At 44.8% G+C, this 20,941-nt stretch overlaps 1 protein-coding gene across 5 annotated transcripts in view; it reads right to left on the reverse strand.

The window, feature by feature from the left end:
* Nucleotides 1-1,941: 1,941 nt before the first annotated feature.
* The window catches only part of NDEL1 (nudE neurodevelopment protein 1 like 1), a 103,395-nt gene continuing 84,395 nt past the window's right edge, over nt 1,942-20,941 (reverse strand). For all 5 annotated transcript variants that reach the window (XM_056549585.1, XM_056549584.1, XM_056549581.1 and 2 more), the window contains 5 exons: nt 19,651-19,787; nt 18,245-18,418; nt 17,352-17,443; nt 15,827-15,993; nt 1,942-6,322 (listed from right to left, as the gene is read on the reverse strand). In XM_056549585.1, the coding sequence (XP_056405560.1) occupies nt 6,241-6,322; nt 15,827-15,993; nt 17,352-17,443; nt 18,245-18,418; nt 19,651-19,787 (652 nt within the window). In that variant the 3' untranslated portion in view covers nt 1,942-6,240. The remainder of the gene's footprint in view (nt 6,323-15,826; nt 15,994-17,351; nt 17,444-18,244; nt 18,419-19,650; nt 19,788-20,941) is intronic.

Raw genomic sequence — 20,941 nt, forward strand, 5'->3', positions numbered from 1 at the left:
CCCATATAGGAGATCACAAGGAGTCCCAGTGGTTAGATCACCCATAATCAGACACTTATCCCCCCCCCCTATCCACAGCCATGACAGGGTCAAGAGTGGGAAAGAGTGCTCCAGGGACTGGCAAGTATAGCAGCGAGAGCAGGGCCCTATATAGGAGATCACGAGGAGTTCCAGTGGTTAGATCACCCATTCCCCCCTATCCACAGCCGTGACGGAGTCCCTTCTCAGGTGGTCATTGGCTGAACAGGCCGTCACTCCTGCCCATCTCGGAAAGAGGGGGCCAGAGTGCTCTAGGGCAGTGTTTCCCAACCCAGTCCTCAAGGCACACCAACAGTCCAGGATTTAAATTTTTCCCTGTTCTATTCCAATGGAATAACTGAAAAAACCTGGAATGTTGGTGTGCCTTGAGGACTGGGTTGGGAAACACTGCTCAAGGGACTGGCAAGTATAGCAGCGAGAGCGGGCCCTAGTATTCCGACCACCATTGCAGGAGGCAAAAAGGGCACCTAAAGGTGGTGAACATACATCATAGTGGCTGCCACTTGGACCACGCTTACTTACATTGGTTCTTTCACCATTGGGCTGGGAAGTCCAAACTTCTGGGACCCCTGTGATCTTGAGAAAAGGCCTCAGACTCGACTGCCACTCCATTACTTTTCTATGAAAGCTGCGATCATACACCGTGAAAAGCGGATAAGTGTGTATGGTGGTAGAACGCATTTAGTTGCGTTGCGTGTAAAACTTGTCTGCTTCCTTATAAAGACAGCGCCTCCACCTGACTACGTTATGCAGTTCAGCTTAATTAACATAAAGAGGCGAGCTGCAATACCTCACTTAACCTACGGACAGATGTGGCACTGTTTCAGGAATAAATCATCCAATTTGCGGGAATACTTACAATTGACGGAAAGGTAGAGAGGTGGTCCACTGTGCGATACTTGTAAAGGTGAGAGTTCACAGGTTTCTGTATTACCAGAGCAGTGTGCTGCCATATGGTGCCACTGTAAAGTATGATATAGATGCATTACAGTACCTATTTAATCTAGAATGAGTATTCCTTGTCTGGACCACACATGTATAAGTTAAAGGAGTAGTCCAGTCCTGAAAAACGTATCCCTTACCCTAAGGATAGGGGATAAGTTTCAGAATGCGGGGGGTCAGACCACTGGGGCCCCCCCATGATCTCCTGTACGGGGCTCCAGCAGCCCACGGGAATGGGGCGTGTTGACCACCGCACAAAGCGGCGGCTGACACACCCCCTCAATACAACTCTATGGCAGAGACGAACGCTGCCATAGCACTGTATTGAGGGGGCGTGTCAGCACTGCTTTGTGTGGTGGTCAACACGCCCTCTTCCTGTAGGCTGCCGGGGCCCCGTACAGGAGATCATGGGGGGCCCCAGTGGTCGGACCCACCCCCGCGATCTGAAACTTATCCCCTATCCTTAGGATAGGGGATAAGTATTTCAGGACTGGACTACTCCTTTAAGTCTATGGGATAACTGGGTCGTTCTCCATGGAGGAAGAAGTTGAAACAGGACAAAATTATAGAGCGTGGTTGCAAAACTACAACCCCTAGCATGCCCGGACAGCCAACGGCTGTCCGGGCATGCTGGGAGTTGTAGTTTTGCAACAGCTTGAGGTCCACATTTTGGAGACCACTTCTATAGAAGGTTCACATAAAAAAAAAACAAGGGCTGACTTTTTCCAAAAACAGCATCACACTTGTCCTCAGGTTGTTTGTGGTACTGCAGCTCAGTTCCATTAAAGTCAATGAAGCCAATTTGTAATACCACATCCAATCTGGGGACAGTTGAGGCGCTGTTTTCCCATTCCTAAGGATAATACCCATATCTGTTGACTCTATAAACTTTAACCCCAATGCCTCCTCCTCCCCCCCCCCCCCCAACGCCAAACATCAGACATTTTTTTTTTTTGTACATTGGTTTTTATTCCTTTCCAAAATTGCCACCGTTTCCGACAGTCACACAAACCGTTAAAGGTCACAGACGGGTTTTAAATTATTTTTTTTTCGATATTATTACCCGCGCCTGTGACGAAACCCTTTTCGTCCGCCGTCCTTAGAACATGCCGTATAGAATCTTCAATAAATATAGAACTACGTAAGCCCAAGTTATGTACAAATATCTTAGGCCAAAAAAATATTATGTTTACAAATCTATATACAATAAAAACAAAAAAAAAACAAAAAATGTAAACAGTCATATCACAACGCCAACGATAAGAACAACGGGAGGGGACTGAATTCTTGATAGAGGTTTTTTTGGGGCTAGGATAAAATTAAGTGTGCTTTAAAAAAAATAATGTGCGGAGGGACAAATCCAAGAGAGAGAGAGAGAAAAGGAGTGGTCGTATGAGGAAAACTACCCGTCTATCAAACCAATCGATGCCCATCGGGGTAAGGGGAGGGGGTCCGGGCCTGAAAGTGCTCTTTAGACTACTGTCTACTTTGTAGGTGGGCACCTGCTGGTTCCATTTTATTTCCAATTGCCTTGGTTGGAAAGAAACCTTCATCCACTCTTTTTTGACCCTTGCGGGCCACTGTACCATAGTAGAAAAACATGGCTGCCTTTGTATTAAAAGAAATAGCATGAGACCTTGCTACTGGTTGTGTCTGATATTGAAGTTTTGGCGCCGAGCTGCAATACCACACCCAACCTCTAAGACAGGTGTGGTGCTGTTTTTTTTGGAAGTAGGCATGTTTTTCGAATGCAGAGTGCCTCTCGGTGTTGCAAAACTACAACTCCCAGCATGCCCGGACAGCCGTTGGCTGTCCGGGCATGTTGGGTGTTGTAGTTTTGTAACAGCTGCTCTAATGCCTTAAAGGGGTACTCCCCTGGAAAACAATATTTTTTTTTAATTTTTTTTTATGATTAACTGGGGCCAGAAAGTTAAACAGATTTGTAAATTACTTCTATTTAAAAATCTTAATCCTTCCTGCACTTATAAGCTGCTGTATGCTCCACAGGAAGTTTTCTTTTCTTTTTGAATTTCCTTTCTGTCTGACCAAAGTGCTCTCTGCTGACACCTCTGTCTATATTAGGAACTGTCCAAGGTAGAAGAAAATCCCCATAGCAAACATATCCTGCTCCGGACAGTTCCTACAATGGACAGAGGTGTCAGCAGAGAGCACTGTGGTCAGACCAGACAGAAAGGAAATTCAAAAATAAAACATTTCTGTGCAGCATACAACAGCTTATAAGTACTGGAAGGATCAAGATTTTTTAATAGAAGTAATTTACAAATCTGTCTAACTTTCTGTAACGAGTTGATTAAAAAATAAATAAATAAATGTTTTACTGGGGAGTACCCCTTTAAAGGAGTACTGCAGTTTTAGACACTTATCCCCTATCCATAGGATAGAAGATAAGTGTCTGATCGCGGGGGGTCTGACTGCTGGGACCCATAGCGACCTACCGACGGAGCCGGCATTGGCGCGGCTAATGCGCGTGTCGACGACCTCACTGAGGTCGACGTCGACTACACGTCCCCTCCATACAGCTGTATGGGAGAGGCAGGGATACACGAACGCTGCATCTACACCTCTCGCATAGAGATACATGGAGGGGGCATGGCGGCTGCGGCGTCATGCTGCGCCCAACATGCCTCCTGCAACGGGAGAGCCAGGGCCCCCATACAGAAGATCCCGGGGGGGCTTAGCGTTCCGACCCCCTGCGATCATGGGGATAGGGGATAAGTGTCTAGGACTGCAGATCTCCTTTAAAAAAAAAGGTGCAAATTGGCCTATATAGCTTACCTTCTGCTGCGCCAATACTGAAAAATAAAAGCTTATCCAAATCAATACCCTGCACCTTATTAGCGAAGGTTTCTCTTTTCAAGGGTGCCTGTACATAAAGCTTTTGCGCAACAAAAATAAACGCAGTTAAGAAACTGCGTCGCGCAAAGTGCTTCATGTATGGACGCCCCTTGTCCTTCTGACCAAACCAAGGCAATGGTATACTGCAATGATTACACTGTAGGCAATGAGGTTAATGTGGGAGCGGCCATATTGGGGGGGATTAAAAGAGGTCTCAACTTTTGGGCATCGTTGGATAGGTAAGAATAACTTATAACGTTGAGTAACTTCTGCAGACGCTTTGTTTTCTTTGGGCTCTGTTCATACCACCGCCATGGTTCCTGTGTCGGACCCCTGCAAAGGACCCCCCCCCATTGACTTATAACGGGATCTGTCATTCTGATGGGAAGACTAGTGCGGCATTCTGCATTCACACCACGTTTTTGCAATACAGTTCCCGAATACGTTTTCAATGTGAAAACCACACAGAACCGTATTGAAAACCGTATTGAAAACCGTATGCATTGACTCTCCATTGAAAACCGTATGCCAAACATTGCATCTGTCCGGTTGAATCTGTTTTACATCTTGTACGGTTTTGTCTGTTTTTGGTCCGGGTGAAAAACCCGTATTAAACCGTATATGTTTTGTTTTTTAACATGGGAGTCAATGGGAACCGTATAGAACCGTATGTGCGTACAGTTCTATCCGGTTTGCACCATACGGTTTTTGACTTTGCACAGTTTTTTTTTCTTGGAATTTCAATCAAACAAGTGAAACTTTATTCATAATGGAGTGAAAAGTTAAAAACATATACTTTTATTTATTTATTTATTTTTTTAAACGGATGCAACCGGACATCATTATTCAAACCGTATACGGGTTAAAATTTGTACACACGTTTTGATAATAGTTTTGGCCGGCTTTGAGGAATCCGTTTTTCATCAAAAACCTGAGACAGGAACTGTATTGCAAAAACGTGGTGTGAATGCAGCCTTATTCGGCCCATCAAATCCGACAGTAGTGTGAACACAGCCTTACATCGTGTTTTATACTCCACTCACAACCAAAGCTGCAGTGTTCTGACTACCACTATAGCACACACTGACCCCCGACATCCTGTATAGTGCCTGATATAAACGCTACATTGTCCGCTATACTAGTAACCCACAGGACCTGTTAGGGTGGGTTCACACCAGCAAAATACGGATGAGAAAAATGCCTCTGTATTCCATTAAGGTGAACACAGCCCTGGAGTTTTGAATGCTGCTTTGGATGTGACTGGTGTATAAATTGCAACTAGAGATGAGCGAACTTACAGTAAATTAGATTCGTCACGAACTTCTCGGCTCGGCAGTTGATGACTTATCCTGCATAAATATAGTATGGATAGTTCAGCTTTCAGGTGCTCCGGAGGGCTGGAAAAGGTGGATACAGTCCTAGGAAAGAGTCTCCTAGGACTGTATCCACCTTTTCCAGCCCACGGGAGCACCTGAAAGCTGAACTCATTTATGCAGGAAATGTCAGCGACCGCCAAGCCGAGAAGTTCACTCATCTCTAATTGCAACAATCCGATTAAATTCAATATTATAGGTTTTCCAGACAATGAAGAGAAGATGGCGCTGTCTTAACGGTCTAACCCTGCGCTACTTTTTGGGGGGAAAGGGGGCACAACTCCATGTAACATCTATGTATATATCAGGGCAGGTATTGCATTTTAGGCATCCACAGGAATAGAGGCACAGGACAATAGGTGAGGGGCTGGGGAGTAACACGTACTGTTATTTTTCCCAAAATGCACCACTGCCCGATAGATGTTACACTGTCAACACTGTTTAAAAAAAGGTGGTGAAGAGGGAGGGCGAGAAAGAAGAAAAACAAACAAAAATAGACGTTCTGATTGACACAAGCCGAGCTGCAACCCTGTAATATTGGTCTGAGGTGGGGAGGATAGAGTCAGAGGCTATGGACCAAAGCCCGATGCATCCTTAGCAGGTGTGGGACGCCAGCGACCGTCCACCGTCTCCGCCTGCTGCGTCGTAAAGCCTCGGAGGGGCGAGGTGAATACACACTTATTATAAGCTATGAGTGGTTGTGCCGAGTTCTCCTGCAGTACAGCAAACCAGGACACGGGAAGGAAGAAGACACAGAAGCCGTGTCCCAGGGGTGGGGCTTACCAAGCATCCAAAATGGCGGCAGAGAGAGAGTATATTTTGCGCAGCCTCAAGTTCCAGCTCAAGTAAATACAACTGAACTCCTTTTTCCCTGTCCGTAAACCCCCCCCCTCGGCGGAGCAGAGTCGCCTCCCTCCAACAGGCAGTGAACAGGTTAAAGTGTAGCAAATCTTTTTGTTCTTTTTCGGAGAAAAGAGAGAAACCGTGAAGAGTGAAGGATAAGAGTCCGTTCTCGGGGTTCCTCCTGCGCTCATACACTGAGGGGGAGCATTCCGGGGGGAGAGGCAGGCCGTGATCCTAGTATTCCCGGGGGGTCGTATCCGTTCATTGCCCTGCAGGACAGAAAAAAGATGGAGAATTAAGGCAATGGTGGGAGAATGTAGGCAACCTGTCAGACTGGGCGCTTTGTGGAGAAGCAAATGTATTCTGTTACCGACCCACGTAAAATGGAACATTTTTAATTGGATCTACACCGATGAAAGAGCTAAGGCTTCTGCTGTTGGCAGTCAGGACATGCTGGGAGTTGTAGTTCTTCATAAGCAGGAGAGCCACAGGTTTTGTAACAATGCTTTAAAGCAGTGTTCCCCAAGCAGTGTACCCCCAGCTGCTGTAAAACTACCACTCCCAGCATGCCCGGACAGCCTGGGAGTTGTAGTTTTGCAGGAGCTGGAGGTCCACAGTTTGGAGACCTAGGCTTTGGAGGGCAGAGTCACCAAACTCAGCCAGGACAGCTAGAGCATCTGCTCAGTGTCTGTTCACACTGGTGCTGTGCGGCGGCCATTGCTGCCATGGTGCCGTGTCTGTGTGGTGGCACTGCCCAGAGCCTGGGACTTGGTAGAGCAGCACTGAGACTGCTCTGCCATTGGGCCATTGCCCCCTGTAGGCGCTAGCATTGCAGTGGTGGTGGTAGCCGCTCAGCGCCGCGCCACTTTATGCAAGGGTCAATAGGGACCCACTATATACAGATGCCCGTGACGTGGCTAGCACTTTATGATCATAATGTACACAAAAAAACTGAAAATATCAGAAGGCTGGATTGTGAGCAGCTCACCCTGTGTGCACGCCTACCTCACCACCTGTGCCGTGGACCGTCCGGTACCGCCTCTGGCTGCTCACTGGTGAAGAACGAACAAGGTCCAGCACTAGATTGGTTGCAGGTAAAAACTTCTTATTTCTTTATTTGAAGATTCTGCAGTACAACGCTGGAAGTCTGACGCGTTTCGCTATAGAGCTTAATCGTAGACTACGATTAAGCTCTATAGCGAAACGCGTCAGACTTCCAGCCTTGTACTGCAGAATCTTCAAATAAAGAAATAAGAAGTTTTTACCTGCAACCAATCTAGTGCTGGACCTTGTTCCTTATATATATATATATATATATATATATATATATATATATATATATATATGTATATATATGTGTGTGTGTGTGTGTGTATACGCACACAAATTAGCAGCACTACACAAAAGAACATATACCATAAAGGTACCAGCGTCCACCAACGGTTCCAGTAAATATCCAAACAAGTGCTGTGCCATTTTTTGGATGTGTGTATGTATATATCTATATATATAACTTCAACGAGTACAACATAAAGGACAGATACACAGAGATCAATGATGGAACAGGTAAGGCGGGGACGTAGCTTAGAGGCGGCAACCGGTTTCAAGCCGGTTGCCGCCTCTAAGGGCCAGAGGAAGCGCCTCAGTGCGTGAAACCGGTTGCCGCCCCTCCATCACGCCCCCGCCTCACCTGTTCCATGATTGCTCCCTGTGTATCGGTCCTGTATGTTGTACTTGTACAAGTCTTGGAATTAAGCTGAAATATGAAGTTGCATCCGTGTCTGCGGCGAGTGCTTTATCTCAGTTTTCTCCTACGTGTATTGGATATATATATATATATATATATATATATATTTTTTTTTAGTGCAAGATGTAGATGTGCGACCATGTCTTCTCTTCTACATAGATGTGTCTGCTCAGAGTCAGTCAGCCTCCGTAAAGCCAATCCAATATATTATTGGTCAGTGCTACTGAATATGCTGGATCTATCCATCAGGATGAAAACACAACAGAAGAGAATGGAGGAAATCATATACCGAGGCTGCTGGTAGAACTAGCACTTATGGAGCTTCACCTTGGACCATAAAATTCTCATTCACGTTGCAGCCATCTTAGGGTGGGTTCACACTACGTTTTGTCCCATACGGGAGCGCATACGGCAGGGGGGAGCTAAAAGCTCACGCTCCCGTATGTGACCGTATGCGCTCCCGTATGTCATTCATTTCAATGAGCCGACCGGAGTGAAACGTTCGGTCCGGTCGGCGCATTTTTGCGCCGTATGCGCTTTTACAACCGGACCTAAAACTGTGGTCAACCACGGTTTTAGGTCCGGTTGTAAAAGCGCATACGGCGCAAAAATGTGCCGACCGGACCGAACGTTTCACTCCGGTCGGCTCATTGAAATGAATGACATACGGGAGCGCATACGGTCACATACGGGAGCGCGAGCTTTTAGCTCCCCCCTGCCGTATGCGCTCCCGTATGGGACAAAACGTAGTGTGAACCCAGCCTTAGTTACGTCTGGCAAAATGATTAGCTATGCTAGTTAAGACTGCTATAAATACCATATAGCAGTGGTCTTCAACCTGCGGACCTCCAGATGTTGCAGAACTACAACTCCCAGCATGCCCGGACAGCCAACGGCTGTCCGGGCATGCTGGGAGTTGTAGTTTTGCAACATCTGGAGGTCCGCAGGTTGAAGACCACTGCCGTATAGTTTATATGGTCAGTCCATATACAGTTCTCATCAAGGGTTAGATCCAATTCAGTCCTGGAAAAGGGACATGCAGAACAGATTTGCTTCCCTACAAAATAACCAACCTCAATATACAAACGCTGGAATAAAATGTCACCTGCATAAAACACAGCACCCAATATGATCCGGGGGGGTTCTGCACATTGATGGTAACAGAGCTTTTTACATACACGTAAGTAGTTGTTACTGTGCACAGTATACAAGGGGGAAAGCAGATGCACATTATAAATGGCGGCAACCATCTATAGCCACTGAGCGGGGGGGAATGTGCGTCCTGGGGGTCAGAGCTTGTGTATAGGTAACACAGTACCGGGATTTGGGGATGGGGAGGGTCGTGCTCTGTTAGAATGAGGAGGTCACAGAAGAGTATGCGGAAATGCAGTTTTAATTCTGTACCAGCCCTTTGACCATCACCTTTCCATATGACTTAAGATAATATAAATTCTAACAAACATAAATAATACAGAAAAAAAAAAAAGTATTTTTCTCTCTCTCTAATATATTATATATATATATATATATATATTTAGTTATTTATTTATATTGTTACTACTGTTGTTGTTACTACTATAAATATTTTTTATAATCCGAATTATAGATTAATCAAGTTTTTTTATTATAAATTTTTAAATAAAATCTAGTTATATGAATAATTTTTTATTATGTATATAATATATTAAAAAAATAAATAAATATATATATATATATATATATAAATATATATACAGCTATATGTAAAACTATATTAGTGAAAATAAATTATATATATATATATATATATATATATATATATATATACACACACACACACACACTGTATATATGTGCATACAAATTTTTTTTTAAATGTATACTTTTTTTTTTTTTTTTTTTTTTAAGTTTAAAAGGGCTACTCCGCTGCTGAGCGTTTGGAAAACTGTTCCGAATGCTGATGCCGGGAACCCGTGACGTTATAGCCCGCCCCATCATGACGTCACGCTCCGCTCCCTCAATGCAAGTCTATGGGAGGGGGCGTGACTACCGTCACGCCCACTCCCATAGTTTTGCATTGAGGGGGCGGGGTGTGACGTCATGAGGGGGTGGGGCTATGACATCACAAGCTGCCGGTGCTGGCTTCAGCGTTCGGGAACAGTTTGCTCCAAACGCTGAGCAGCGGAGTACCCCTTTAACCAGGCTGCTCTAGAACCTGGAGGGCGCTATTGCATTATCACCTATGGAAAAATAAACTGCTGCGCTCAGTGGTGAAAAGTGGTACTGCAAGCAATAACATCCACCAAAAGAATTGAAGGCATCTTTTTCCATTTGACCATTGACATGTACAGCAGGTACAACCAGTCCGTTGTCCACATGTACACACACGTGCAGTCACACACATGACTATCCGCGGACGCACACAAACTGAGCCTTTAAGACTTTTCCTCTTTAACCTTTTTTTTTTTTCTTCCCCCTGAGGCTACGCAAGACGGCAACGTGTTTACCTAAGACAATTATGTAATCTTATAGGGGATAAAGAGAGTGCGAGAGTCTGGCCCCCGCCGCCCCGGCTGTCTCCTGTGCACACGACACTTGGCATTACAGACACTTCGGTTGCGATCACGTTGGAAGCATGACAGTCATTTCTCAGGCCCTGGTTTCAACCTGATAATCCTATTAGGGCTGAGAAGTGACGGACGAGAGCTGCCAAGTGGGGATTATTTTTTAGGCAAAGAAAGTAAACAGCGGGTTGGTATGGAAAAGGAAATAGTAATACAGGATACGCCTGTATATACTGCGCCATATTTAATGTCAGACATCCAGCATGTCCACCTCCTTAGAGGATACACTAGTGCTCTCCAAACTGCAGACCTCCAGCTGTTGCAAAACTACAACTCCCAGCATGCCCGGACAGCCGTTGGCTGTCCGGGCATGCTGGGAGTTGTAGTTTTACAACAGCTTGATGTCCGCAGTTTGGAAACACTGGCTTACGCCAATGCATACAAGTGGCCATAAGGGTCAAAAATCAGATATACACTTCGAAACATCATGTCCGTTAAAGGGGTACTCCTCCCAGATGTCTGATGGCGGGGGTCCCGCCGCTGTGGATCTCACCTCTGCACCCAGCGTTCGTTTAGAGTAGAGATGAGCGAACTTACAGTAAATTCGATTCGTCACGAACTTCTCAGCTCGGCAGTTGATGACTTTTCCTGCATAAATTAGTTCAGCCTTCAGGTGCTCCCATGGGCTGGAAAAGGTGGATACAGTCCTAGGAGACTATTTCCTAGGAATGTATCCATCTTTTCCAGACCACCGGAGCACCTGAAGGCTGAACTAATTTACGCAGGATAAGGCATCAACTGCTGAGCCGAGAAGTCCGTGACGAATCGAATTTACTGTAAGTTCGCTCATCTCTAGTTTAGAGTGTCGGGTGCAGCGCCAGACGCTCGTGACGTCATGGCCACACCCCCCTCAATACAATTCCATGGGAGGGGGCGTGATGGCACGGCGTGGTCGTGAAGTCACGAGCCTCCACCCCGCATCGCCAGTCATCCGGTACGGAGCGAAGTTCGCTCCATGCACCGGATGTCTGGAGTGCCGCAGCCAAGATCACAGCGGTGATGGGGACCCCCATGATCAGATTTCTTATCACCTTTCCTTTGGATAGGGGTAAGATGTCTAGGGCGGAGTACCCCTTAAAAGGGTACTCCGGTGGAAAACATTTTTTTTATTTTATTTTTTTTTAAATTGAACTGATGCCAGAAAGTTAAAAAACAGATTTGTAAATTATTTCTATTAAAAAAATCTTTACTCTTCCAGTACTTTTTAGCAGCTGTACGCTACAGAGGAAATTCTTTTCTTTTTTAACGCCTTTTTTTGTGTTGTCCACAGTGCTCTCTGCTGACACCTCTGTCCCTAGTCTATGGGATGTGTCTGGTACTGCAGCTCAGTGCTTTCCAGTCTCCTTGAAAAGGGGTTCTCCAAAATTAGAAGAACATGGCTGCTTTCTTCTAGAAAGAGCACCACGATTGTCCGTGGGTCGCGTCTAGTAGTGCGGCTCAGCCCCATAAAGTTATGTTCACGTGGCGAAATTTTCATGCAGAATTCCGCCACATTGGCCTATATATTTCAATGGAAATCCACAATACGATTTCAGCGCCAGGCATTCCACCAGGGAAAGGCCGCTTCACGCAAAAATACAAGACCAGACAGTTCTGTGGCGGAATCTCATTGAAGTCAATGGAGCTGGAGGAACGTTGGAATTCTGTGCTCTGAAAACACAAAAAATTCCTTTCCACTTTGCGCAATTGTGGAAATTCCTCTGTGTGAACACAGCCGAAGAGTGAACAGGTGTGAGCTGCACTGTCGCACACCACCTGTGGTCATGTTTAGGGCTGTTTTTCTTATTCTGGATAACCACTTAAAAGGGCTTATCAAGGAAAAGGTAAAACAGCACCATCTCTGGTTGTGTGTGGTATTACAAGTTGGCTTCATTAACTTTAAAGGGGTTCTCCACCGAAAACATCTTATTCCCTATCCAAAAGATAGGGGATAAGATTGTCTGATCGTGGGGGGTCCCGCTGCTGGGGACCCCCGCCATCTCCGGTCTGGTAGCGGCGGCATCTTGGAGCTTCCGCTTCGTGAGGTCAGGCAACGCCCCCTCCATTCATGTCAATGGGAGGGACCATGACCGCTAGTACATAGCCCATAGCCGTCACGTCTCCTCCCATAGACATGAATGGAGGTGGCGTGGCGGCTGTAGTCACCAGTCATCCGGAGCGGAGTTGCATGCAGTTGAACAGAGCTGCAATACCACAGACAACCTGCAGGACAGGAGAGGTGCTGTTCTTTTTTTTATTTTTTTAAAGAAATCAGCTCTGTCTTTCTGGAGTTTTTCTTGCAGTCTACATACACCTATCCGTGTATAAGCGGGGTAATGAATGTACAGACATACCCTTTCCTAAAACGTCATGTACGTTCCGCTTAGGGGTCTTGAGCGTAATGGGTACAGTGCAGTGCTCAGGTAAGTCTGCTCCATTGCTTGTCGTCTGTAACAATCCACTATTTGAATAAAGTCACAAGTCACGTAACCAATTGATCAAGTGCACAAAGACCCAATCGCCATCAAGTCCAGAGCGCCAGTCACCGGTGGTTAGGCTGGTCCACCGCCATGCATGCATTCAGTGGGTTATGAAGACACGACAATCCAGGGGCTGTCAGTCTATAGGAAAGCATGCACTGTCATTAATACTCGGCTTATATGTACAGACCTGCGTGACGAGGCCTTAGGGTTATTGGCACAACCACAAGGGGGTGAGGCAGACGCTAAAAACAAGACAGGACATTGCTGGGGGCCGCGGCCTCAGCAGGAATGAGGAAAAACAGAAGCGGCTTCAGCTTGTTCAGTCAGCTTACAGTATTCTGCGCAGATTTCAATGTAAACTGAATGATTGAACACGGCTTTAAATCCTGCGCATCAAATCTGCGCAAACAACTGTACGTGTGAATAGACCCTAAAGGGGTATTCACCTGGAAAACTTTTATTTTTATTTTTATTTTTTACTTTTTTTTATTCAACTGGAGCCAGAAAGTTAAACAGATTTGTAAATTACTTCTATTTAAAAATCTTAATCCTTCCAGTACTTATTAGCTACTGAATACTACAGAGGAAATGCTTTTCTTTTTGGAACAAAGAGCTCTCTGCTGAATCACGACCACTGTGCTCTCTGCTGACATCTCTGTCCATTTTAGGAACTGTCCAGAGCAGGAGCAAAACCCCTGCTCTAGACAGTTCCTGACATGGACAGAGGTGTCAGCAGAGAGCACTGTGGTCAGAAAGGAAATTCAAAAAGTAAAGAACTTCCTGTGGAGCTTACAGCAGCTGATAAGTACTGGAAGGATTAAGATTATTTTTTTTAAATAGAAGTAATTTACAAATCTGTTTACTTTTCTGGCACCAGTTGATTAAAAAAACAAATGTTTTCTAGGGGAGTAGCACTTTAAAGTTTGAAAAACTTTGGAGAGACCTGTTCCAGACTGTGAGTCCTCCTAGGAGAGATCTACCACGGGAGAGCACTAAGCAGCTTGCAATACTTACACTTATCTTTTAGACTAAACGCAAGGTTTGCTGGCCCATCCATATCCCCTGGGGCTCTACTTTATACAGGTGGATAAAAAAGCAGGTCTGGAATTTTCTGCTCCATCAGATATTCATTATTTTATAATGCTACGTCTCTGCCTCACTTTGTAATGGGGTCCTGTGCTAATGTAAAACGTATCCTACTATGTGACCACAGGGACCCCCACGATTGGCCAGCAGTTACCAGCCACAGTAATGTCCCACCTCAGTCAGTGGTTGGCTGAGCACCAGTCACTACGCCTCAGAAGGGGTTTTGAGGTAAGAATCTGCCACGTCTGGCGGTCAGATTCCCCCATGATCAGACACTTATTCCCTATCACAGTGTTTCCCAACCGGGGTGCCTTCAGCTGTTGCAAAACTACAACTCCCAGCATGCCCAGACAGCCGAAGGCTGTCTGGGCATGCTGGGAGTTGTAGTTTTGCAACAGCTGGAGGCACCCCGGTTGGGAAACACTGCCCTATCATGTGGATACATGTACAACACCTTTAGGCCTATCCATTCACCTCCAGAGCAGGATCCAACTTTTCTTCACATGCTGGGTCTCCATGATGCCCACTACTGGTGTTAAAAGGGTACCTTTCATCCCAAAAAAACTTTTGATATATTATAGATTAAAGTATGCAGAATAACTTTCCAATTGCTTGTTATTATAAAATATGCTTCTTTCTATTTAATTTTCCACTTTGAAAAAAAATGACCACTAGAGGTCTCCCTACCAGTCCTGGCCGCAAGCCCTTTTCATAGATTTCAGACTCAGACTGGAGTCCTAAATCTCAGACTGCAGCCGGGACACAGACAAGCTCAGCTGGCAGCTCTGAATCTTTTCCTCTCTGTTTACAACTGCATATGCAGAGAGAGGAAAGATCGGAGCTCAGATAGTAAAATGAATGAGGGCATGCAGTAAGAAAGAGTCAGGAGTATGTCCTGTTGAGCTATGAGCACAGTGCTGGCTCCTGCTTGTCTGATTGACAGGCAGGGAGCTGGCTCAATCAGACAGGCAGGGAGCAGCGCTGAGCTTGTCTGTGTCCCGGCTGCAGTCTGAGATTTAGGACTCCAGCACGAGTTTGAAATATATAAAAAAGGGCTTGCGACCAGAACTGGTAGGGAGACCCCTAGTGGTCATTTATTCAAAGTGGAAAATTAAATAGAAAGAAGCATATTTTTTAATAGCATGCAATTGGAAAGTTATTCTGCATACATTAATCTATAATATATAAAAGGTTTTTTGATGAAAGCTACCCTTTAACACAGTTTGCCATGTTTTGGCAGATCTAGAGTTTATGCCAGCCACTCTTCACAACACATTGCTGTCCAGGGATAGAGGTCATATGTGCCGATGAAAGGCAGAAGTAGTATGAATGCAGCTCTGGATGTGACTGGAGACGTAATGAAACGCAAGATCCCAATAGTTACTTGGGAATCATACACGTCAACGTGTGTTAATGTCCTGAAGACGACGCTGGAACCTATATAAATCTTAAAGCTACACCCACAACCAAATCCTCATAGGATGCAGCATGAAGCACCCCCTGGCACCAGTCATAAGCTGTAACAGTACCCACTGTCTATATAGAGCCGCCCCCATGCAGTTAGTCCGGACTTGTAGAAAGAAGAGTAGTTAATAGAGTGCGGCACCCAGAGGTAAACACCAGCATGCAGCCTTATCACTATGTTCAATTACCCATAAACAACGTGGGGAATATGACCTTTTCCTGCCTGGTAGGGGGAAAAGAAAAAACAAACAGATTACTCCAGCGCAGTTCACACGCTGCACACACCCGCCTGGCGAGCACTTACCTTAGGGGCCGGCAAAGGAAGAAATCTCATCCAGATGAATAATATACAGTACCCACTGACAAATGATCAACAATATCCTGGAAAACCATCAGAAATGGGTAACTCACCCTTTATCGAAGTACGTTGTGTGCGCCGAATGGGAGAACTTTGTCCCGCTGTTTAATATGCTGCTACTGCTGCTGCTATTGCTGTTCAAGCTGCCGGGGATGTAGGATTTTCGTGAAGCCTGATCCTTGGCAAAGTTCCTGCATGCTGCAAGCTTGGATTCTAAGGCCTGCGGAAAGGAATAGGAGTGGAGGTGAACACATGAGTTATACTGACAGAGGATCTGGACATATTGAATTTTAAATGGTCACTGTCACTTTAAAAAAGGCTTTGATCAATAGGTAGCACGCTAATCGCGTTTTTCCCGGCTCTGTGCCACGTGACTAAGGTCCCTTTCACACTATAAAATTTCATCCGTTTTAAAGATTTGTTTAATATGTTCCCTTTTGAAAACCCTTAAAATCGTCTGTTACAAAATCCCATTATAGTCTATGGAATTTTTACATTATCCGTTTTAACCCATCATAGCCCGGATGTCATTTTGTGACGGGAGAAAGAACGGAATAAATAGTGCATGCACTATTTCTCCCATCGAAAAATAACGTCCATTATCAAAAAACGCGCTATGGCGGGTTAAAACGGATAATGTAAAAAATCCCATAGACTATAATGGGATTTTGTAACGGCCAATTTTAAGGATTTTCAACACTTGCATTGAGGGGGCTGGCCATAACATTACAAGGGGGTGAGGTGGCCCACGAAGCCTGCACCCTGCGTCTGGAACTAAATGTTCTGAACGCTTGGGAGTGGAGTACCCCTTTAAAGTGTACCTGTCTCCAAAAAAAATAAAAAAATAAAAAATAAAAAAATATATATTTTTGACATGTCCTAGTTTGATTGGTCGGGGTCTAAGTGCTCGCTACAAGTAGGAGATAATTTCTGGAACATTATAACGAGTTTTTAAAAACGGATGAATTTATAGCGTGAAAGGGGCCTAAGAAACTTCTAATGTAATTCTATGAGATTGGTCGCCAGCACAGAGAGTAGGGTAATAAGCGTCCTACTTGTAGCGAGCACTTAGACCCCGACCAATCAAACTAGGACATGTCAAAAGTTTTTTTTTTTTTGGAGACAGGTACACTTTAAAGGGGTACTCCACTCCCAAGCATTCGGAACATTTAGCTCCGAACAGCTGGGTGCTGGCTTCGGGGGCCGCCCCACCCCCTTGTGATGTCACACCCCGCCCCCTCAATGCAAGTCTATGGGAGGGGGCGTGGCGGATGCCACGCCCCCTCCCATAGACTTGCATTGAGGGGGTGGGGCGTGACTTCACAAGGGGGTGTGGCGACCCCTGAGGCCGGCACCCAGCGTTCGGAACTAAATGTTGAGTAAAGTACCCCTTTAATACCTACTCCTTTTGTTGGGAGATATACCGGCAGAGGTGTCTGGCAGCGAGTTACTCCTCCTTTTTATTATCAGGAATAACTGCTAGCCGAATAAGTCAATGGGCACTTTACTATTCCCCCTCTGCAAACAAACAAGCTGAAGCATAATAAGAATAAAAATGTAAAAGCACAGAATACTTACACCCACTTTTCTTAAAAGGTCCCCTACAATGTTCAGGGCAGAGATCCTGGCGGACGGAGTTAGTGGCGTGGTACCAAATCCATTTGGTATACCTATAGGGATTCCATAGGGGGAAAAAAAAACAAGATGTCTGTTATCTGCTGCACTGGTTCACCCCAGAAATCCTAAACCCTTAGGCTAGGTTCACACTACGGAATTTCCGCCTGCAATTCCGCTTTGAAATTGCAGGCAGAAATTCCGCTTTGAAATTGCAGGCAGAAATTCCGTTTACTAAAATGTATAGCGTAGTGAATGGGTTTCCGTACACAAATTCCCACTTCGGAATTTGTGAAGCGGAATTTGTGAACGGAAAATCCACTTGGAAATTTCCGCCTGAAGAATGGCGCTGCTCATTCTTCAGGCGGAAATACTCGCAGGACACATTGCAGTCTATTGGAGACTGTAGTGTCCACACGGTCCTAGCACCGACTGATTCAGTCGCCGCTGGCCGCACTCGGAATCTCCGGGCGGAAATTTTCTGCCAAGAGATTCCGCAGCGTGAACCTAACCTTATTAATAGAATCAACTAGAAGAATCACAAAATCTTTGCTTTCACTGGGATTTTACTGTTCACCAAGTGGCGTCAACAGGACAACACATTATAACTCAATTTAGTGAGTTCATGTGGTGCTTTCCCAACATGGTGACCACTTTGGTCTGCAAGACAGAAAGGTCTGGTGTGTGTTTCCCTTTAATTCCCCCCCCCCCCAACCCTACCAATTAAAGGAGTATGGTGGTCTAATAAAACGTAAAGGTTTTAGATCTGAGGCTCCAACCACTGGGACGATAGCAGCGACATGTTCGGCCACTATGGTACATACATCCCTGCTTGGACCGCTGGGTTGAAGGCCTACCTTTTGGAGAGGTAAAACTGTTGTCTGAAATTTTGCCCACAGGGGTGGCAGGTAAAGAAAGCGAGGCTTGTACGGCAGAGTCTGTCTTCTCGCAGTCTAGGGTCGGAGAGCTGGGGGCGGACTTTCTTGTTCCATCGGTTTGTCTTTCGCGGACTGCCAGTTCTTGCCGTAAATCTACCGAAGAAAAGATGGAAATATAAGACATATGGAGATCTCTCTAATGACAGGAAACATTGTAAAGATGTGATGATTAAGGATCCATCTGGTAAATGTCCCACAGAACCAAAATAATCTTCTATTAAAGGGGTACTCCGCACCTAGACATCTTATCCCCTATCCAAGGGACCCCAGAGATATCCTTACTGCACCCGGCGTTCATTAAGAGCGTCGGGAGCAGCGTCAGAGGCTCGTGACGTTATGGCAACACCCCCCTCAATGCTAGTCTATGGGAGGGGGCATGACGACTACCGTCACACCCTCTCCCGTAGACTTGCATTGAGGGGGTATGGTCGTGACGTCATGAGCCTCCGCCCCCGCATCGTCAATCATCGGGCACAGAGCGAAGTTTGCTCCGTGCACCGGATGTCTGGGGTGCCGCAGCAGAGATCGCGGGGGTCCCCAGCGGCGGGACCCCCGCGATCAGACATCTTATCCCCTATCCTTTGTATAGGGGATAAGATGTGTAGGGTCGAAGTACCCCTTTAAGTCCTGCCATGTCAAATATTTAGAATATGTATATTATATACATTTGTATACATAAACATTTGTATACACACACACACATATTATATATATATATATATATACACACACACACACATATATATATATATACACACACACACGCACACACATATATATACACGTACACACACACATATATATATATATATATATATATATATATAAATCAGCTCTATGCTACCTACATGCAGATACACAAGGTATTGTAAATAATGTGTATGCGTCTATCAGTGACCCAGGAAAAAAAAAAAAAAGTGTTTCCCAACCAGGGTGCCTTCGGCTATTTCAAAACTACAACTCCCAGCATGCCCGGACAGCCTTTGGCTGTCCGGGCATGCTGTGAGTTGTAGTTTTGAAACAGCTGGAGGCACCCTGGTTAGACTTTCCTGTAATGATCATCCATGAACAAATCTGCCCTCAGTCTGACCCACAGCAAAACATTCACTACACCATCATCATAACGTACGTAAAACTACGACATAAAACTTATTTATAGACCCAGAGCCGTGTGTTGTGCAAATACAAAGTTTTCCTTTGAAGGTCTATATTTAGCGGGTAAAGCTTGTTGACACCTTTGGGTGTGTTCAGGAAAATGTACAGGAAAAAAAAGCGCATTGTGTCCGCAGCGAGAGAACAATAAGGAACTAAATATATGACCGTACCTCGCGCCTCGTCCTTTAATCTCTGTACAGACACCAACAATGACTCTTTTTCGTCCAGCTCGCTCTCTAAGAACGCGTTCCTCTCGATGGCCTGATTCAGCCGCTGCTCAAAGTCTTCCAGAGACACAATTGTAGCCCTGCGGACCGGAAGGGGACAAAAAATAATAAATAAAAATAAAAGGGTTGTCATCGGTGCAAAGTCTCTTACGTCTGTCCCTATCCGGGGCTGAAGCTACAATATGTTGTCTGACCTTTCAGGGTTAATTAGAAAGTTTGTTTTGTCACAGTATTAAGTCTGTAGTTAAACAATGTGTCTGCTAAACTACTACCTAACGCCAGCCATAAACCTTAAAGGGGTACTCCGGTGGAAAACATTTCGTGCCAGAACTGGTGCCAGAAAGTTAAACAGATTTGTAAATGAATTCTATTAAAAAATATTTACCCTTCCAGTACTTATTAGCTGTTGAATACTACAGAGGAAATTATTTTCTTTTTGGAACACAGTGTTCTCTGCTGACATCATCACCACAGTGCTCTCTGCTGACATATCTGTCCATTTTAAGAACTGTCCAGAGTAGGAGAAAATCCCCATAGCAAACATATACTGCCCTGGACAGTTCCTAAAATGGACAGAGATGTCAGCAGAGAGCTCTGTGTTCCAAAAAGAAAATAATTTCCTCTGTAGTATTCAGCAGCTAATAAGTACTGAAAGGATTAAGATTTTTTAATAGAAGTCATTTACAAATCTTTTTAACTTCCTGGCGCCAGTTGATTTAAAAAAAAAAAAAAGTTTTCCACTGGAGTACCCCTTTAACCTCGTTTTTGCAATTTCGTATTTTCTACCTCACCTTCTAAAAACCAGAACGGGGCAAAATTTGAAAAAAAAAAAAAAAAAAAATTTACATTTGGGGGCTTCCGATTCTACGCAGTGCACTTTTCTGTAAAAATGACACCATATATTTATTCTGTAGGTCCGTACGGTTACAATGATACCCAATTTATATAGTTTTTTTTAATTTATTTTACTACTTAAAAAAATAAATTATAACTACATGCACCAAAATTTGGATGTTTAAAAATGTCCTCTTCTGACCCCTATAACTATAATTTTTCCGTATACGGGGCGGTATGAGGGCTCATTTTTTGCGCCATGTTCTGAAGATTTTATCAGTACCATGATTGTTTTGATGGGACATTTGAATCGCTTTTTATTCCACAAATAGGCATATTTGGTCTTTTGAATTTTTTTTACGTGTACGCCATTGACCATGCGGTTTAATTACCATTATAT

This window comes from Hyla sarda, chromosome 13, assembly GCF_029499605.1.
Source record: "Hyla sarda isolate aHylSar1 chromosome 13, aHylSar1.hap1, whole genome shotgun sequence".
Lineage (NCBI taxonomy): Eukaryota > Metazoa > Chordata > Amphibia > Anura > Hylidae > Hyla > Hyla sarda.